A 20,311-nucleotide genomic window follows, 5' to 3' on the forward strand; every position below is an offset into this window, starting at 1 on the left:
TTTTCAAAATGAAATATATCCTACAGACTCAAATGGAAATATTTACTCCCCCAAGACATTTTTGGACTAGAGCCCACATCTCCCCTTCTCTAGAACTCTAACTGAACCTGGAGATAGCAGAAAACAAGTTGTAAGCTGTAATTTTAGGTTATGCAAATGTTTTTGAAGTTCTGACAGAAAAGAAAAACTAGTATAATAGACTGCAAAAAGCTCAGGCAACTCATGATACTAAAACAGTGAACTGCAGGGAGACTGACAGCAGGGGCTGAACCATTACATAAGCGACTGCTAGAGAAATCCTGCTCTGGTTTACAGGAATGAAGCAAAATGGGTGTGGTAACTACTAAAAAACAAGTGGGCAACCGGACTCTTTTTTAGCTCCCTGTTCTCATGAAAACCACATCTCAAGGCACAGATTTTTAGAGCTGCATTTAGAAATTTCAGATAATTCAAAGCACGTAAAACATTTCTTAAGGAAATTTAAAACAATGTACGTATTTTCTTGCCATTTGCACCAAAACAAATATCCTCCATAACTAGCATCCAAATTTCATGTTGCCCCTGCATGAGAAATTTGGAGATATCTGGAAAACACACTTGTGAAACCACAAGCTATATTCTTTTGGGTTTTAGTGGAAATAGAACTTGACCTTTACACGCAACTTGAAAGAGACATCTGTGCCTCTACATCACCTGAGCAGGTCTCAACTGAGAAGCACTTGACAGAATATTATACAGAAAGGAAAGATGCACTTTGGGGTAGTGCATTATATAGCAAAAATATAGCAATGCTAAGTGCATTATATAGCATAATATAGAAGCAAGCTGGGAACTTACTTGGAAGAAAGGAAGTTAAAACAGAAGTATTCTGCTAGCTAAGAAACTTAAGAGAAATATGCAAACATTTAGGAATTACAAACAAAACACTTGAAGGTCTATATTCTATGGGAGCAGATCTAGAGGATTGTCTTTTGTGAAAATCACAAGTGGTCCCAAGGTGTGTGTGAGGATCCACAAAGCAAGGGATTTGTCTTACAACACCTAACACTGTGGTTCCTCACTTAATGTAACAAGGTGTCACTAAAAAATCACAAAGGTACGTGCTTCAGATTTTTTTATTTTCAACACCAAACCCAGAGACTACCTAACTCCCAAGTGAACACCAGCACAGTTCTGGGCATACAGGTCCGTTTGCAGACTAATCCATCAAGGTGAAGGAGGGTTTAGTCATTGCTCAGTGATTTTCAGAGTTTTGCTAGGTGAAACATTAGGAGCTCTCCAATAATGTGGAGAAAACCAGCTAAGAAAAGAGATGGAATACATTCATTAGCTATGTGCTGTCTATTCCCTCTCCTACCTACCTTAGTTGAACAGGTCTAAGCTTTGTAGACCAGAATCACCATACTGACCTAACCTATTACAGAAGTTTCAGATACTTTTCAGGTTCCAGATACCAATTAAATGTATATCTTCTATCACTATCTGACACAGAAAATTCTCTATGTGTGTTCCAAATAGACAAACAGGTGCTGTTTAACAGCTTTAAAATATGTTTTTCTAAATTGAGGCCCTGGAGACTGTGAATTGAGGTAAATAATGTACCTCTTCAGTATACATCAGCTGCATTAGAATAATGATTTGTTTGCTCAAGACACCACTCCACTTGCAGGCACTGTGCTTCAATCACTAGCACCAGAAGAATAATTCTTCTGAAAGCAGATCTGAGGCTTCTGGCATCCAGGTTACCCAGGGAACAGAAACATTAAGACAAAGTGTTGTTTTCTCTAAAAGCAAAAATGTCACTTTTTTGAGAGTTCTGTTCTTGAAGCACAGGAAGTCTCTCCAGGTAACATGTAGCAAAATAATGTTTTCATCTCATTCTGAGAGTCACAGTCTTACGCCTGAGAAAAAAGGGGAAAAAACCCCAATAACAACAAACAACGCACTCTGAACATGCCCTTCACCATTTTATTTCTTCAAGAAAGTACTTCTGGAGAAAATTTGACAAAAGGCAATATAATCTCTTGGAATATCTAAGTGCCCTGACACTTCTGTCAATGAAGTAACCAGAAGATACAAAAAGAAGACCAAGCTCACCCACAGTACATCAGCACAGAGGCCTGAAAAGGGTTAAACAGTTTGTGGATTAGCAGAGGTTGGACCAAAACTCTCATCTTCCTCTCCCTTCCTGATGAACAATCCCTTTGAAAGCCCTGCTTGTTCAAATACCATAAATTGACTGAAAACCAACCAAAAAAAATCTGAGTCCAAATCAATTAACACTCAAAGCTTTTCCCTGCTGTCAGTTTAAGAGATAACTATACCCTGTGCTCACAGAAGTCAGAGTCAAATCAGCTTGCTATCCTTCTCCAGGCCATGAAGGATTCCCAGTCTTCAGGGCTCCGAAAGTAACCTAGGGAAGGCAGCCTAATCCTAAATGCCTCTGGCTCATGTGGAGCACCCGACCCTTTCATCTTCTATTCTCTGTACAGATTCCTGCCATACCACTGGCTGCTGCACCAAACCTCCCCCACCGCTGAGCAAAACCCAGAAAGTGGAATAGGAATGTTGCTTTCCATTCCCCTTGAGGCTAGCCAGGACCAGAGACACTGCAACAACCTACTACTCACCCTCACTCCCAGTAGCAGAGATTGGAATGCTACTGCTACCCTTTGAAACAAGGAAATAAGGCAATAAATAACCCTTAAACAATCTTTAGAGGTCTTGGAGCACACACAGGTAACTGTGAAACCACACAGAAAAATCTTTCCAAACCTAGTTAAACAGATGAAGGCAGGTAAGTTCAAAAGCTAACTGGGAATGATATTCATATCAACAAGCATTACAAAAAGTCAGCAACAAGCTATCTAAAACTAGGCAAAGAAGAACTGGGGTAAGCCTCTAGACTGTCAATACTGCTGAGAATACAGCACAGCTAGAATTGTTCTGGGAAAGGTAAACACTCCAGCAGGCCTCATAGCAACTTTCCCATGCTTGGAAAACACAGGCAGGGCTGCCATTCTTCAGCTCTGTATAACAAAGCAAGTCAAGTCTGGGATTGCCAAGTCTTAGACATCATCCAAGCAGGGTCTGACAAAGAAATCACCTCTTTTCAACAGGAAAGAAAATACCCACATAGATTAATCACTACCTCTGAACCACCATCAGACCAAGGAAGGTCACCTGTCCCCTGATGCAGAATTGCAGCTGTTGGGGTATCTTCCGTCACATACTGATATACCTGGCAGGGACGAAGGACAAGATGCAGACACATCTTTCAAGTGGTTTTAACTGCTGTCTATAAGGGAAAAGGACTGATTCTTCAGTCTCCTCTCAACACTGCCAAAGAAACTGTTTCTGATTCTATGTAGACAAGGTTTCTTTCTAGGGAACAGTAACTTTGGTACAGTTAATAGCTTGTTTAACAAAAATACAAATTAGTGCTTGAGCTAACAGGGAGCAGGCAAAGGAGGGAAGGAAGCAATAAAAGGAGGAAAAGTGTAATGAGGCTTATGGACAACATTCTGCCATGTAAAATATAGGTGGAGCATCTATTCTTGGCATATCCAATCTCCCTCTAAGGGAAGTGAGATCCTTTAGAGGTCCAGCTTCACAGGTTTTTATCTCCTGGATGCAGCATTCATTTCAGAGTAACACACCAGCAGCATGCCTGTATTTCTTCAAGACTTGCCACATCTTCAGCAAATTGCCACCAACGCCTTGCCACCAGTCCACTTCAGCATGTCTGTGTACTCACCTCTCTCCACCCCAGGCTTTTATAAATATAGATTAACTGATCCATCACATTAGCTCACCCCTGTGCTCTGCCCTGCATGGCACCACACTTTAGCAACCTTTATCAGCTTTCCCCACAGCAAGTTTGTTGGAAGACACTACCATAGGTCAGTGGATGGAGTTTCTCTCTTTTCCACTCTGGGAACCTATATCATTATAGTCATCCTATTCTTGTAGGTGCAGGTGGTAGCAAGGGCAGGTGAAAAGCAGAACTCAAACTGAGACTAATGAGAATTTTAAACCGTGATTTTATTATATCTGGACTTTGCTCAAAAATGTGATGCTAGTGACAAGACCTAGGGGTAAAAAACATCTTAATCATTTCTAGGCATCAAAAAATGAAGGAGTAGTAACATTCACACAGGCACACCAAATCAAACTGTCCATTACACCTTTCAAACCTTACAAAGTATTCCTCCTCATAAAACCCAGGTAACAGACTGGAAGAAAAGCACAAAATACCTCCACACCTGAACCTCTCCAAGCATCACACACACACCACCACTGACTTTGTGAAAAACTTCCTCTCAGACCCAGGGATATGCACAATGCATCCAGAGTTCCATATTTAGAAGTCCTCAAGTGATAACCAGGTAGCAGATAATATATGTATAATGTGGAATGAAATAGGTCTATCCACTTGCTTTCTTTTATTCCATGAAAAGGCAACAGATGTACTTAATATTCCCTGATAGTGAGTTTTATTAATGAAGTAAGAATATAACCAAACAAGTCTTGACAGTAAAGCTACCACTGACTATCACACTTCAAAATATAGGTAATACTAAGCTTGAGCCCCCCAACCAGATTATGCAATTGGATTTTAAGCTGGCTTTTGTTAAAAGCCTCTATCAAACAGTACACATCCCTTCCCACCTACAGCTATCTCAATTCATAGGCTCACCACTGAGATGGAAGATTTGCTACCTCAGTTCTCCTTGCCTGCTCCTCTGAACCCCATGTATTCACACCAGCCTGTTCTTTATGTCAAATTTAGCTCTCACCAGACTTTTTGTATGGTTCTTCAATCCACTACAGCAGGAAAGAGCTATTCATCTGAACACAAAAGCTGGTACCAAGTAGTGTCTGTAGCAAGGACAATAATGCCTTTTGATAGCAGTGAATTGTTGTTCTCCTACAGTGTTTTGACTGCAACTTTGATTTGTGATTTCAACAAGAGTCATTATCTCAGTCAGCACTCACCTTGCATCATACTCCTGTAGGCTGTGTCTGTGATGGCATAGATATGAGGGGGCATTTCATGTCTCTTTTTGCCTTTGTACATCTCCACTATTTCTTCTGAGTATATGGGCAGGTTCTTGTAAGGATTGATTACCACGCAGAACAGGCCTGAGTAGGTCTGGAAAGAAACGCCCCAGCAAATAGAGACAGAAATTAAAAATGTTGTATACTTGCATATTTTTAACAGTACATTACTTGAAAAAACAAACAAACCAAACAGTGCTTTTTAATTAGTTCTTCCAGTGATGCCATGTGGAATGTTTCCCACTAAATAGTATTAGAATCTGAGGAACAGCCAAAGTCCTCTCACCTTGACCAGTACTCAACTCTTCCAGGTGTTCAGTGCACACCTACTGATCCATTAGTCACCCTGATATCACTGGTCTGCTCCCCAGCTAATTAGCAGTCCACTAGGACTGGATTTTCTTCCTTTCAAAGTTCCTATACTCCAAGTCAAGTGCCATTTTATTATATAATGTAGGTGCTTAGCTGCAAAATGCCTACATTTTACATTGTGTCTCATGCTTAATATCTACTTATCTAGTAAATGATCACTAAACAAAATGGAACCTCAAGCCAAAATAGTCACTAAAAGAAAAATAGGACCAGCCTACTCCTAAGAGGTTTTCAAGACTGCTGGACTATGCCTAAGGCAGTGCTATCCTGTTCTGAATGGAAAGCTGATTAGATGGCCTCCTGAAGACCCTCCAAGCCAGAACACTTTCATGATTTATAAGGCAGCAAGTGTGACTAGAACTAGATTCAAATTGTAAGGTCAGCAATGTATAGTATGTTCAGTATGTATGTTTAGAATGCTCAGTATTGTTCCAAGCCAGTCAAAATAGAAAAAAAATCTAAAAGAAGTCAGCAATATATGCCAAAGTTTACTTCTAATTAATATCAAATGGTTAATTCATCATCTATGACAGCAAACTTCCATTTCTCAATTGGTTTCCACTGGCTTAAATTGAACAGTTCTGAGGACATACAACTGTCAAAACACTTCCAGTGAAAATATTAAGATTCTTAAAAAAAAAAAAAAAAAAAAAACCCAAACTTTGAGATCTGAGAAAAAAAAAAAAAAAAAACAAAAAACCACCCCAACAAATTTTTTACTTGCAAAGGGAATAAGAAGAGCAGAGGCTTCTTAGATATTTCCTAGACATTCTAAGAATAGCATTCCAAGCCCTGCTCCTGGGGCTTAGTGCTATCCTAGCTCCCTGTCAACTTCAGAAGCAGCTGTTTGAAACATCTGGAGATGAGCAGCTTCCTACAGCAACTTGCAGTGCTACCAGAAGAGAGTGCATTGGGCACTTTTTATTTCTATTGCCAAGATCTCTTCTGTTGTTTGCTCAATGAAAAAAGAGTGCTTTGGAGTGGTAAAGAGTTCTCCACAAGGAGCACAGAGAGTACTTAATCAGATTTAGCTCCTTAGCTAAAGGTAAGGATTAGACTGCAGTGATCAGAAGGGTGAAAATAGCATCTACTACACAGTTTGTAGTAGCAGATGTAGTTTATCTCCAAATTTTCTACATGCTGGCTTAACACTAAGTAACAAGTCCACTGTTACATACAGCAGATTCAGATATAGATTCAGACAGATGTCCTCCAGGAAGTGAGTTTTTCATAGATATTTAAGGTTTCTTTTCCACATCCCAGTATAAACAATCAAGATATGTTTCCAGACCTACTCTTTTTTTCCCCTCCTTTTTCTTTTTCCATTCATTTTTTTTAAATATTTGAGGACTATTGGAATGGCTTACAGAAAATACTAAATGTCTTTCCAAAGTGGAAAACTATGAAAGTTGGCTAAAAACCTTTTGGCATACTCCTTCTAAAGTTCCAGGAAGCTAAGCTTCTAGTCAGGTTAGGTTTCAGGTAGTGCTTGAAGAGAGCAGTTTAAGGAGTTTACAGCAACCAAGCCAGCAATGTCAGTTCCTTTTGCCTTAGTTTTAGTTCTCCATCAAGTCTGAGAGCACTTGCACAGCACAGAATAAAAGCTGGAAGTCTGGGTGATGCTTTCCTGACCTTTGACTACACCAGTGGAACACAGAGTAGGAAAAAGAGACAGAAATGGGTCAATGTGAAAGCAGCATGTTCACAGTGCACACAAGTCCACAAGAATGGTAGAGCTTTCTTAGCTCTATATGTGTGACTCTTCATGGCTGTGACTGCTGACAAATTAGAATGGTTGCTTTTCATGTAAATAGAGTTCATGTCTAAAGCCACCCTGTGGATGAGAGCAGCAGTTTAGAAAAGGGAACACATTAATTTCACTTAGAGTGATGAAGCCATGAAGCAAGTATGCAAGAAGAAGCTACCACCTTCTTCCAGCACTCTGCTTGCCAGGAGAAATACCTAAGGGAAGTTTCCAAGCAGTAAAACGACCTCAGCCGTGTAGGAGGGATATTTTTGTCTAATAAAGATGGGCAACTAATTATGGCTAGGATAAGAAACTGAGACCATCATGTCATGACTCCTGGTTGAGCCCACTGACAGTTTCATATAGGAAGCAAGTTGAGTTGTATGAATAAGCAGAAGATGACAGCCCCACCACAGAGAAGACAAGAGTTATCTTCATCTTACTGAAGTACAAATAAAGACTCATATGCATAAATCCCTGAATTGAACCCAGGGTTCCAATTCAAAGGCTCATCTATTATAAGCATAGCTGGCTTGGAAATCTGTACTTTGTCTCAGACATTACTATCTCAAAATAGAATTCTGGCATTACCTTTCACTAACAATTTCAAGTGACACACATGCCAAACTGGAACTAGTTTTATTTTTCTAACTGTTAAACTAACTCTGAGGAGTTGAAAGGACCATCTGCAGCATGGTACAAAGCTGACAGCGACAGAAAATTTATTTTCCAGTAACAGTTAACTTCAATAAAATAACTGGAACATGTAAGATTGAGTTTTGAGTTTCACACTGAATACAAACAAAGCAGTTCAGGTAAGCAAAAATTATTCACAAAAGCTGAAAATGATCTTTTGGCAAAGGATTCCAAATAGAAAGGGTTAATATGAAAGCCAGTCTCTTAGCAAGTCACCTCAGTGCAGAACCAATCCACACATGGAAACAGCAAAATGGTGTTTGGAGTCAAGCTCTTAGATCTTGAATTGTTTGTCACTCCTCACTCAAAATCTGCCTGCACCAGCAAAAAGATTTCCCCCTTTGTATTACAGGATGGAAAGACAGAAAAATAAAGACAAATGAAAAGGAAAAAAGATAATAACTTATAAAAACACACAGTCTTGCTGCCAAATAAGAAAGAAAGGAGAAGAACAGATCTAAACTATGCTTGCAATCTTCAATCTTTCCACAGACATTTATGCTGGAGATGCACTGCGTCTACTCCCTTTCTTCAAGCGGATTAATGATCAACTAACAGCCACTCCAATGAAAGTATTTTAAGCCTTCCCATTAATCTCCTGACTTGCTGAGAACTGCTGACAGGTGAGATCAGTCCATTTCACAAGTGCACAGGAACACAGTTTTGGCAAGACTCAGATTCTGTAATAGAGAAACACTATGCAAGGTTTGCTTGGGTGAAGGGTGTGGGGATTTTTTACAAAAAAATCTTACAATCTTCTTACAATCCTATTAGAAGAACTCAAATTATTAGTCATAGACCATGTCTGAAATTTCAGATGGTATCTTGCAAGATATGTGAAACAGCCCATTGCACAGCATACAACAGACCTTGAGACACTGCTGAATTATTTTCAACAATTATTATATAATGTAGCAGCGTCTTCTACTCTAAAAATGCTACGCATAGGTCTTGCGTATCCTATTTCATCTGAATACCAAGATTTTTCCATCTGAGAGTAGATTTTGACCAATAGTGGAAGGAGTTGTTAACTACAAAAATAATCAACTACATAAACCTCCAATCACATTAGCTCTCAAATTTTGACATCAGACTGTGGAAGTCAGGCTAAATTTGTATCAGTCTTGCATCTTTCAGATAGTCTCTGATAATTTCTCCAAGAGTCATCTGTATGCCTTCATGCCACTCCAGAAGAGCAGACACAGCACTAGTAAGTCATGAGTTTCTCCCTTGTGTTCTCCCTAGTCCTGTTTTAACCAACCACTGCACACAAATTTTACATTACTGCTGAGTTTAACAACTCATTCTATAACTGCAGAGTATTAATAAAGCAGAAGCTAGCATGACCAACATCTGCTTGCTAAACATGGGCAACATGAAGGGGAAAATCAGGAGGGAACTGAAGAACCAGGTCAAGGCTCCAAAGTCTCCTTCCCCGCCTTTCCCTATTTATTGCCTTTGGTATTGAGTGAAGTGGTTGCTGCCTGCTTCATTGGGTATGACCCTTGGTCCCATAAATGGTGTCTGTTATTTACACAGCAAAAAGAAGCAGGAATCTCTGGTCTTGTCCATTTGGGGATGGAAAGAAAAGGAACATTTCCTATCTGTAAGTACATGCAGGCACACATGTTTCCTCTCCAGAAAGATGCTCTGAGATCCACACAAAAAGCTTGGCACTTCTTTCCTACTGAAGCTCCAGACATGGGAAACACATTTCAGATGCTGGGTGGATTAGGACTGTGTTTTTATTATTATTTGGTTAGGTTCAGATCAGACTCCCTGTTTACCACTACCCAACTGCTCTTGTGTCTTGCTAAGAAAAAGTTAAAAAGCATTCAAAACATCCTGCAAACAAAGACATTAAAACATTAATGCCAGATTTACCATAGCATTCCTTGAAAGCTTCAACATTAACTAGAGGGGGATTGGCATAGTTTAGTGAAAAAACTTTAAGTAGAAGGAGGAAGATAAGTCACATGATGAGTTGTGTATAGGGGCAATGAAAGGCTAACATACACTTTAAGGAGCAAAGCAATCACATTAAGTTCACACACAATGTAATCAGGAACTCCTACCCCAACAGACAAGATTACTTACATAGATCAGTCCTGAGTAGTATCTCTCCTTCAAGTTGTGAAGCACAGAAGCCTCATTCAGGCACGTCAGCTCTGCCATATCTTCTACTTTAGAGAATTTGGGGGGGTTCATCTTTTGGATGTCATCCTTATTTACTTTCACTTTCTTTCCGTTCTCTGCCAGTTCCACGATGGCTTCATCTCCCACTTCTTCCTTCAGGCTAGCTGCCTCAAAGCCATTCTTCTCTGAGGGAACCCATACCAGCTTCTTAGCTGCCCAGTCAGCCTGAGTCAGGGGGTTATTGATGATGTTTTTGTCCACATAAAGGTACTTATCTGCGTCTCTTTGCGACATTGTGGCTTACAGTTGGGGACCTGTGAAGAAAGGGAGAAACAAAGAAAAAGGTTATTTTTAAAGCCTCAAATTGCTTTGCAACTTCTCAGAGGCAGACAGGCACATGCTAAGTACTCTGAATCCCTGGTCATTAGAGCATGCTGCTCCCTCCTTTAATTTCATGTTAGTAAGCACTGCTAAAGTTGTCAAACTTCCAATAAGGCCAAGGTTTTGCTTGCCAAGATCTGAAAAAAACCAAACTACAAAGCAGTTTATAAAAAACCCCAAAAACTACAACAAAACATTGACCGTTAAGCATTTGGAAGCCATTATTTGGCAGAAAATAGGAAGCATATTAAAGTGGCAAGCACCAAACAATTTGGGCCAATCTTCATAGCATCAGACACTATGTCAGTAACATTCAGGTCAAGATTAACCTTTCACTGCTCTACTTGGTAGAGATATTGGCTCAGAAATAAAATCATAAATGTGTAATCAACACTTTTCCTTTGTATCTCCTTATTCTGATAAGCTATAAATCAAAACCCACAACTTCTCAGAAATGTCAACTACCAGCCTAAAATGTGAGGTGCACTTTGCTTCTAGAAGATAGCAGTAATTTGCAGACACCAGTTAAGACTGAGATTAGATACTTTCCACCAGCTTAGTAGTAATACCCAGCCCACCAGTTGAAATCTTTTTTTTTCCTACATAATGTTCAACAGAAAAATATCTCCAAGATAGTAACACAATAAATCAGGAAATTTTACAGCTAAATATCTTCTACTAACATCCTTCTATGAAGCTGTGGTCAGATAGAGGACAGAGTTTCACCCCTACAAAAGGGAGACTTAGGCTGCATACTTCAAAAATGGCACCCTAGATTTAGTGTTTCATCAAAACCAGAACACTACCGCCAGGGATTTTCCAGTTTATAAGGCAGCAATTTTATTAGTGCCATTCAAAAGTCCTTTCAATCAGAAAAGGACTGCATGCGTCAAGGCTCATTAGCCATGTAACAGCAGCCTCTTTACAAGATCCCATAAACATTACTTCTTGAATTCTTCCTCACAAAGATACCAGTGTCCTCAATATATGTTTCTCATAGCTTGAAAAGAAACTAGAGCTCTTTACTACCTAAAGAACAGGAAATGAAAATATGAGTACTCATGTCCTAGAAGGCTATCAGGAGCTATATGGATAAGTTCTCTACAGAATTCATATTTACAAACCAGCTGGCAAATCAAGTAAGTGAAGTCTGACTACACACACTGCAGACAAAAAAGTATTGAAAGTAGGACAGAAGCAGCTCAATTCCCAAACATGCATGAGAGCAACAATAGATGTAGAGTCCCAGCATTAGCAAACAGTGAATGAAGCCAGAAAAACATCAGCCATAATAATGATGGGCGCCAATGCCCACACCAGTCATTTGTAAGCATGTAGGGAAATTCCTTTCAACAAATGTATCACTGTAAGTGGTATGTAACTTTGTGCCAGAGACTGTATGGATAGCTGTATATTCACAGTCAAAAAATTCTTCAGCAAACAAAGAGAAAATCACTCTATAAATAATCACTTCCTTTAGCTTGAGTTTAAAATTTTTGTCTTAGGCCTTACAGGATATGCCAAGCAGCTATTCCACACTTGACCTCATCTTTCCTTCCCCACAGGGTCACTGACACTTCCACCTCAACCACAATGGTGATTCTCAGAGCAAATCCTCCTTTTCATATTATTCCTGAAAACTAGATTTTAATGGATACATGAAAAAGAGATATGTTGTAAAGGTAAGATGCAGCAGCGTGGAGGCTGCCATAAAAAACCTGAGCTGTCGGGAGAGCTCCAAGACCATCCTATAACAGCAAGCCTGACAGAGTATATAGCAAATAAAGAAGGCCAACAATTCAACAGCAGATATTAGGATTTCATGACACTGCAAAGTGCCATCTGCAGGCTGCAATCAAATGGTTAAAAAAAGGGAGTGGAAGGAAAGAGGGGAAAAAGAAAAAAAAAAAAAAAAAGAAATAAATATTCAATTGTGTTCAGAGTTGTATCAGGTTTGGCAAAGCAACAGCTGTGCTCTACCCTCATTACACAGCTTCCTGCCTATGCAACTCCCAGAATGTAACCAGTTGCCTTTTTTGGCTATAATCAGGCAGGACTGAGGCACTATGCTTCAGCTAAATTCAGTTTCATCATTTCCTGAGGAATCCAAAGTAACCAGCCATCTGAAGTGTCCTACATTACACTGAAACATAGTCCTTATTTCCTCACTGCTAGAGTACATGCATGCATCCAGTACACCTTAAGATACATTCTATGATAAAGACTAATTCTTTTTTTGGCTAAGGAGTAGATAAGACCACAAGAAATCTTTCAAAGGGTATCCCCAGTCAGTCTTAGATCTGAAGAGAACTAAGAAAATAAGAAAGTTACAGAGAGGTTAATCAAATACTTTGCAGGAAGGGAACCCCAAATTATCTCACATACTACAAGAGTGCGTTCTTCAGCCAGTAAGAGATCATTCTAGAGCACCTATACCTTTCTATTTTCAGGGCTCAAAACAACTTTCACAGTAAGAGGAGAAATAGTCTAACACAGCTACTCTAAAATCTCATCAAACACTAAGTTCAAGATATTTTAAATATATTAAATATATACTAATATAGTATAATCTAGTGTATATATAAATATATCTATTTAATATAAGTTTTAATATTTTAAGTGCCACCAAAGAGTAGCGAGATTCCAAAAGGGTCTGCACCTCAAACTTGAAACAGACTTGAAAATTCCCCTATTGCATGGCAGCAGCAGCCTTCTTATCATCTTAAACTAGCTCTCCTATGCTCCAGAACAGAATCCTCACGTAGTAGAAGTAAAAGACAGAGGCTCAAGCTAAGATAACATGGCATTAGAGCTATTCTCGAGGCTGACTTCGAAGCCATAGGGCGTCTAAACTAGCAATACCACAAACCAACCATTAATTTGTCTTCTCCACAAGAACAGTACCAGAGGAATCAGATGCAGCAAGTTCCATCTCATGGACTCTTAAACTTCCTAGCTTATGCTGCATTTCACTGGGCATTTCTAAAAATCCCTTAAAGTGGTCAAGGAAGGAAGCAAGCCCAGTAAGCTCTTACACCAACTCACAATGAATGCAAATCACTGCTGTTTTAGGAACAAATTAGGAAGCAATTTGTTTGCCGGGTAGTTTGCATTTGGGGTGTAGTTAATTATGTAGGACAAGGACATTTATCTTTACATGGCTATTGTGCAACTGCCAGATGAGAATACCGTTAACAATATTCTTTTTGATGCCAGTCTATAGGCAAGAGGACCAAAGAATACAGAAGGAAGACAGACCATCCTTGTTTTGAGTTTAAATGTCTCCTTCCTAGTATTGTTTCCAAAAATGACATACTACAGTCACTTCCCTGTTAACCCAGTAGGTTCCCTTATTGTGGTTCACAGCAGTCTGGGGAAGAGGCTGGTCAAACTTTGCTTGTTTTCCATTATTTCAGGGTCCAAGAGATACTCTTTGCCATTTACCTAACTACATCATTGCCACAAAGATGCCGTACAGTCAGTCACAGATGGAGACAAAACACTCTCTACAGTCATGAATAGGATGGGACCAAGACTTCAGCATGTAGTGCAACCTTAAAAAATAATACCAACTGCCCTGTTGACATACATATTTCCCAGAAGACAGATTCTTTTGAGAGGAACAAGTCAAACACTAGATTTAACTTAAGATGACATGCATTCCCATTGAATTAGGCAGAATTACTCCAAACCCTCACTGGAATACAGTCATATGGACAGAAGTTTGCCTCGGTCTCCTGCAATTTCATAGCCCTAAGGCTTGAATTATAAGACACTTCAAACACACTCTACTTAAAGCAGCATCAAGCGCTTCCCATAAACTTGGGAACAAATACTTTATCTGGTTTGGAAAGGTCTAAAGGGTACCTCTGCTGTAAGATCCCTTTCTTTCAATTACAAATGTTTTGCAACTGCCAAAACCACAGAACATTACCTATTTGCAATTAAATTTTCACTAACTATTTCTATTACATCCCCCATTCCCCCCAGACATTTACTCTGTCAGCAGCCACAGAATTGTTCCTGTGAGTGAGCCACTGCTCAATTAGATAAGCTTGAGCTTTACTAAACTATGGAGCTAACAACTGAGGTAGAAATAGAATTCATAAGAATTCTATACTTATTTCATAAGAGCGTTAATGCAAGAGTTAAAGCATCACACTTACAAGTACTAGAGCACTGGCTGGGCAAGGAAACACCTCCAATTTGAGTTACCTAAACCATCATTAAAGTAGGGATCCCCACACTGTTCTTTCTTGGCTTCAGCCTCACTCCTAGCAAAGATGCATTACTACACTGGAACAGACAGTTTTATTCATACATCATTTAATTTCCCTGCTTTAATGAATTATGAGAAGTTTGTGAAATACTGTGCTACCAAGGATGTAGAACAGCCATATACATGCACTGAATCCTTGGCAATTCAAATCGATACTTCAGAACTTTGCTGTAAGACTGAGCCAGCCTGAAAAGGGATGTAAGTTTTCTTCTGTTTCATATCCACCAGTAAGACACTGTTACAAGTTTCCTGTGATTTCATATTAAACAATCCTCCCACATGGTTTGCCTAGTGGCCTTTCTACTTGCAGTGCAAGAGGAACTACCCTAAAGGGTGACAAAAAGAATGAACAATAAATAGCAAGCATACTTAGACTACAAGTTAATTTCCCTTTCTTTAAAGAGTCCACCATTTAAAAGCAGCTCACGAATACAACTTTGCCACCACTTTCCAAAATATCTCACGTTTAGCAGCTTGTCAGAGGGTGCAATACAGGACAAAAGGCACTTTCACAGAACAAAAGGAACGTACACCATTTCTACAGGCAAGACAAGGCTTTTGCACTAGAAAGTTACAGCACTACCGGTCACTCATGGCCCTATTTTAGGTACAACTACATTACATTCAGTGAAGAAATTTGATTATTTGTTAATACACAGCATTTAAAAATAATCTGAGAGGCTTTTATGATTCAAACTAAGTTTGGTCAGTAACATTCATATGATGGGAATCCCTGCTGAGCTGTGATCTGAATAGCTAATACTTGCATTATTCCTGCAATTCAACTATTTCGCTTTCCCCAGCCAGCTGAATGCGGTTCCTCAAATTAGATTTAAGAGCAGCTAGAATGCTAGACTAAACTAGTCTAAAATAGACTTTAGTGGCCATGAACTACAGTGACCATGAACTGACATTATAAAGCCCCTAATCTACCAATAAAAAAATTCCTATAATTCCCTTGTATTCACTAAGGAACTGTTCAGATCTCATTTGTTTAGGTTAGAGTGACACTTCACAGCTCCAAGTGCCAGTATATTTATGGAAAAGAAAACTGTAAAGTTTGTTAGCCCAAACTGCTCCAATTTGTAAGCAACACCTACATAAAATCCGGAGTTTAAATTACTAAGGGTGAAAAATGAATCACAAGGAGGCAGAGGGAAAGGAAAGGGAAAAGCTGGCAGGAAGCTAAACTGATGGACAGGTTATAGCTGCTTATTTCTCAAGTTCAGTACATTGAGACACGCCAGTGCTTGATGCTTCAGGCTGAATGTAAGAATCATGAATTTCAGTTATCCCACAAGAGAATACAACACCAGGCAAGTACCTGAGCTCACAATTAACACCCCATCACAGACAGCCCCCCATGCTGAAGGCACCGAGCGAGCGGCACTTACCCTTTCCATTCAGAATGCTGCCATGCAGACTCATTTCTTCTACTTCAGCTTTATTTGGGATTCATAATGACTGCTATTAGGCTTACTGTAGTTCACTGCTTTCCTCTCCAGCCACAGTCTGACGCACACAATACATTGTTGAAAGATTTATTTCACAACTGGAATGCAGTTTGCTGGCAATTATTGTTGCATATTCAGTTTGACTGTAGTGCTGCCCAGACTTGCCAGCTACCCTGTTTATTACTGTAAATTAAACTCAAGGTAGAGCACTAAAGTGCCCTCTCTGTACGTGGGGCTCTAAGAACCAAGAATGAGGAATCTAATTATCTAATGCATAAGTGATGCTCCTATTGCACAGAAGTGACCTGCTGGTCAGACTATAGGTAAGACAAAAGAAAGAAACGGAAGGAAATTCTGCATCTTCCAAGTGGCCTAAAGGTACCCAACACACATCCTCAGAACGGTGTACATGGAATAAATGTTTCCTGGTTTCTCCATATCCAGCCCTCTTCATCAGCTGCCAAGCACCACTCTGGTATGTGTGAAGCAGCACTTGCATAAATTCTGCTTTAACAGCTGACAGAGGGGGTTTGCTCTGGCGGCTGGGACTTCCCATGGTAAAATGCAAAGGCCACAAAGCCACGTACAAGCAAGACACTTAATAGTCACCTTTCCTCTCCACTGGGTTCAAGTACACCAGGACTGTGAGAACAGTCCCACAAGCATGGCCTATGTGGATTTAACAAACATTAATGCCAATCTGAAGAGGCTACTTTTGGGTACCAAAGACTGCAAACAGGATAATAATGCAGGCTTCACCACGGGCTACAGAAGCACAGGAACAATCTTGGGCAACCACACTGCATGCAGTAATTAACCACTGTAGGTTACAGGCAAATAAAGGCAGGCATAGCTTCCCTAAGTTAATGCTAGGGAGGGTATGCTTGCCTCTATTTTAATTGCATCTTATGAGCTCAGGGAGACATAAAGACTACTGCACTACACCATGTAGATGGCACCAATACTGTTAATCAGCTCTATGAAGCCTGTGCATGCTGTTTAAACACACTAAACTCTGATTTAGGGAGGGGGAGGGTAGCCTTCTGTTGATTTCAAGTCCAGTCTTTAGCAAGACAAAGTTAGGCTGGCTGCTACCCAACCCCATTCACTTTGAATAAATATTCAAAGTTTACAATCCTGCATAATACACTTTCTGCAACTGTTGTTTCTCATTAGTGGAGTACAGTACATGCCTTCTCAGCAGAGGAGAGAATTCCTCTTACAGAGACAGTGTGCCCACAAGGAAAACATTCCAGGGGGAGAACACATTCTTCGTGACCACTCAGTAAAGTAATCCCACTTAAGGAGACAGCTGTAGTTCAGAAAATTGCAGCCCATCCCTGCTGTTCAAGCTGTTTTGCTGGAAGACTTGTTTTCAGGAGGCATAATGGCCTGCATAAGTTCTGATCAGGCATGCAGAGTTCCCTACAGACATTGCATGAGAGAGGGGGGAACTTTCTAAGAGAAAGTTTTAACCTTTATTACCTCGGGGTCACTTTTCATCACCTCCCTAATATTCTGATTTAAGGCTAAAAACGTATCTGCGAAGAACTCTGAGGCACTGTGTAAGGTAGCTCTACATACATCAATTAGCACTCTCTGTCATCCTTGTCAATGCAGGGTTTCAAGTCCTGCAAGAGCTAACAACGAATAAAACAATTACATCTAAATACAGAGACAAAAAAAAAAAAAAAAAATACAGTGCTGGTTCATCCTTTTAGATGCAAATATTCAGCATTTACGTGGCCAAGATAAAGTCATCTTACAGGAACAATTACTCTTGCTAACATTAACTGACAAATTGCTTTGATCTCAGCATCAATACTACTAATCATCTTCCAGCTCACAATGAAAAGAACAAATCATCAGTGTAAATATGTCCAGTAAATAATTTTTAAAAGTATTATTTTTACTTAGCAGCAGAAGTTTCTCTAGACACTTTCAGTTCAGCCTACTGTGCCAAACTAGGACTGTGTACAAGGAGCCTTCTTCTACATCTCATATTTTTACTCTTGATTTCAAATCGTTCTGATGCACATTTACAGCAGCTAAGAGGATGGCAGGCAAAAATCCTGGCACAGAGAAGTGTACCGCCTCTACAGGGTCCAAGCTGGATTCTCAACCCTCCCAGCAATACATAACAGTTCAATAAGAAGTCCTACATCTCTGTTTATGACAGTGATGTCTGAGGTAGAGGTCTAAAGAATGACTTTTTCTGGACATGAGAACACAGCAACTCTTACACAAAGAAGAAAAAGCTACACAGCCTTTATGTTCCAGGATGTGTAATGAGGCCAGGTTGAAAGTATTTATGGTTCTTTAATTTTTATTTGTATTATATTTATATTTGTTTTAAAAATACTTATGCTCATAAATATCATGTTCAAGATAGTCTGAAAGTCTAGATTGTGGCATTTCCCTATTGCATTCAAGGTCTGGCACAGCCTCTTAGCTATACATTATAAGCACTGTTCTACAGAAAGCTCGTGGTGCAGTAGAGAACGTGAGGAACACTAAAGTTTGACTTCTGGTTAGCTTGCTCCCTCCCTGACCTGCGCTTTCTTCTCTCATTGGAAAATATATCAGTCTTTAAAAAGGAACAGCATTAGGCATCGCTAATTTTAGAATTCACCCAGCCATGCCCTACTGTCTGGATCTCCTGAAACACTGATTTTTGTGTTAGAGGACAAGAAAGGACTCATCTTTCAATCTCAAATGAGTAAAAGCAAGGGCACTTGAAGTAGAAACTTAGTCTGGACTATTACAATCACGGCTATATGGTGTACAAAATTTTCTATATTCTGGCAATACTAGAAAATACCTTTTTGGAAAAAAAAAGAAAATTATCTCATTTTGACAGGTGACTGGTACTATATTCCATGATTCCCATACGGCGAAACAAATATAATCTGAAATTTTCCAATAAAGTTTTGTTTTCTGCCCTAAAAGGACAAAAAACAACAAAAGGAAACACTGACCACAGAGTAGCCAAACTGTTTTGTGTTTCCACCACAGTTAACAACATTGTCCCCACCCATATACAGCAGAGCTGTGGTGGTGAGGCACTGAACCAGGCTGCCCAGAGAAGTTGTGGATGCCTCATGCCTGGAAGTTTTCAAGGCCAGGCTGGATGGGGCCCTGAGCAACCTGGCCTAGTGAAAGATGTCCCTCATGGCAGGGGATTGGAACACAATGATCTTTAAGGTCCCTTCCAACCCAAACCATCCCGTGACTCTGATATTCTTCTCCTTATCTACATGAGCAAGAGCTGAACCACTGCTGCAGCTGCACTTTTTCCTGACAGAATTAGCAATAATACAACATGGTGATATTTATCACTTAAGTCTACATCAAGTTTTTTGAGCATTACTTATACAGTTCTGCCCATTATGAAAAAAATTATGATTTGCCACATAACAGATTACCTCCCACCATGTGCAAGAAGAAGATAAACTGATTTTGCACATGTATATGTCAGTGCTACATGGGCAATGTAGATAGCTTTTAGAAGTTACATTAATTTGCCTAATAAATTGTCAATCCTTCTTTTATGACTAATACATCTTTCTCATCACATTTGTGTGTTCTCATTTTACTTTTCCATCATATACTGCATTAAATTTGGAAAGGGCCATTAAACCAATTCACAATAATTTACTGTGTAATGAAATGTCACAGACTTTAGTGTCTGCTATAAAGATTCATACTGCAACATAAATCAGTTCGCTTAGCTTTTATTGTCTGGGTTAAAGTCACAAATCTTAAGTCACAATTTAAAGAGTTTTTGTGCTTGTAGAGAAATCTTATTTGGTATTTATGCTCCTCTAACAAAGAAGATTTACGTGGTCAGTAGGCAGACACATACACTTGAAACACAGCCATTTCAAGAATCTAATTATTTAACTATTTTAGGTAGTCTACTGTATATCTGCATCCATACTTCCATTTATTTAAACAATTCTGAGAAGTCTGAATACATTCCACTTGATGTCAGAAAGGGATAAAATCATTTCTATCTCTGAACAATGGGAAAAAAAGCAACGTCTGAACCACAACTATGAAGAACAAAATATATTTGTCATTCTGCTAAAAAAATAAAATTCCACTAATACAAAAGAAATATTTCTTAGACTACCTCATATGCGTTTACAAGCAAAAAGTAAAGTTGTTTTCTAGATAGTTACG

At 39.4% G+C, this 20,311-nt stretch overlaps 1 protein-coding gene across 2 annotated transcripts in view; it reads right to left on the reverse strand.

The window, feature by feature from the left end:
- The window catches only part of MYH9 (myosin heavy chain 9), a 70,197-nt gene that overhangs the window by 44,162 nt on the left and 5,724 nt on the right, over positions 1-20,311 (reverse strand). Inside the window, exons 1-3 of one of the 2 annotated variants that reach the window (XM_059846328.1) lie at positions 16,067-16,175; positions 9,974-10,326; positions 4,999-5,155 (exon numbers count right to left, since the gene is read on the reverse strand). In XM_059846328.1, the coding sequence (XP_059702311.1) occupies positions 4,999-5,155; positions 9,974-10,306 (490 nt within the window). In that variant the 5' untranslated portion in view covers positions 10,307-10,326; positions 16,067-16,175. Of the gene's footprint in view, positions 1-4,998; positions 5,156-9,973; positions 10,327-16,066; positions 16,176-20,311 lie in introns of those variants that run through there. The other variant, XM_059846327.1, reaches the window with a different exon arrangement.

This window comes from Haemorhous mexicanus, chromosome 5, assembly GCF_027477595.1.
Source record: "Haemorhous mexicanus isolate bHaeMex1 chromosome 5, bHaeMex1.pri, whole genome shotgun sequence".
Classification (NCBI taxonomy): domain Eukaryota; kingdom Metazoa; phylum Chordata; class Aves; order Passeriformes; family Fringillidae; genus Haemorhous; species Haemorhous mexicanus.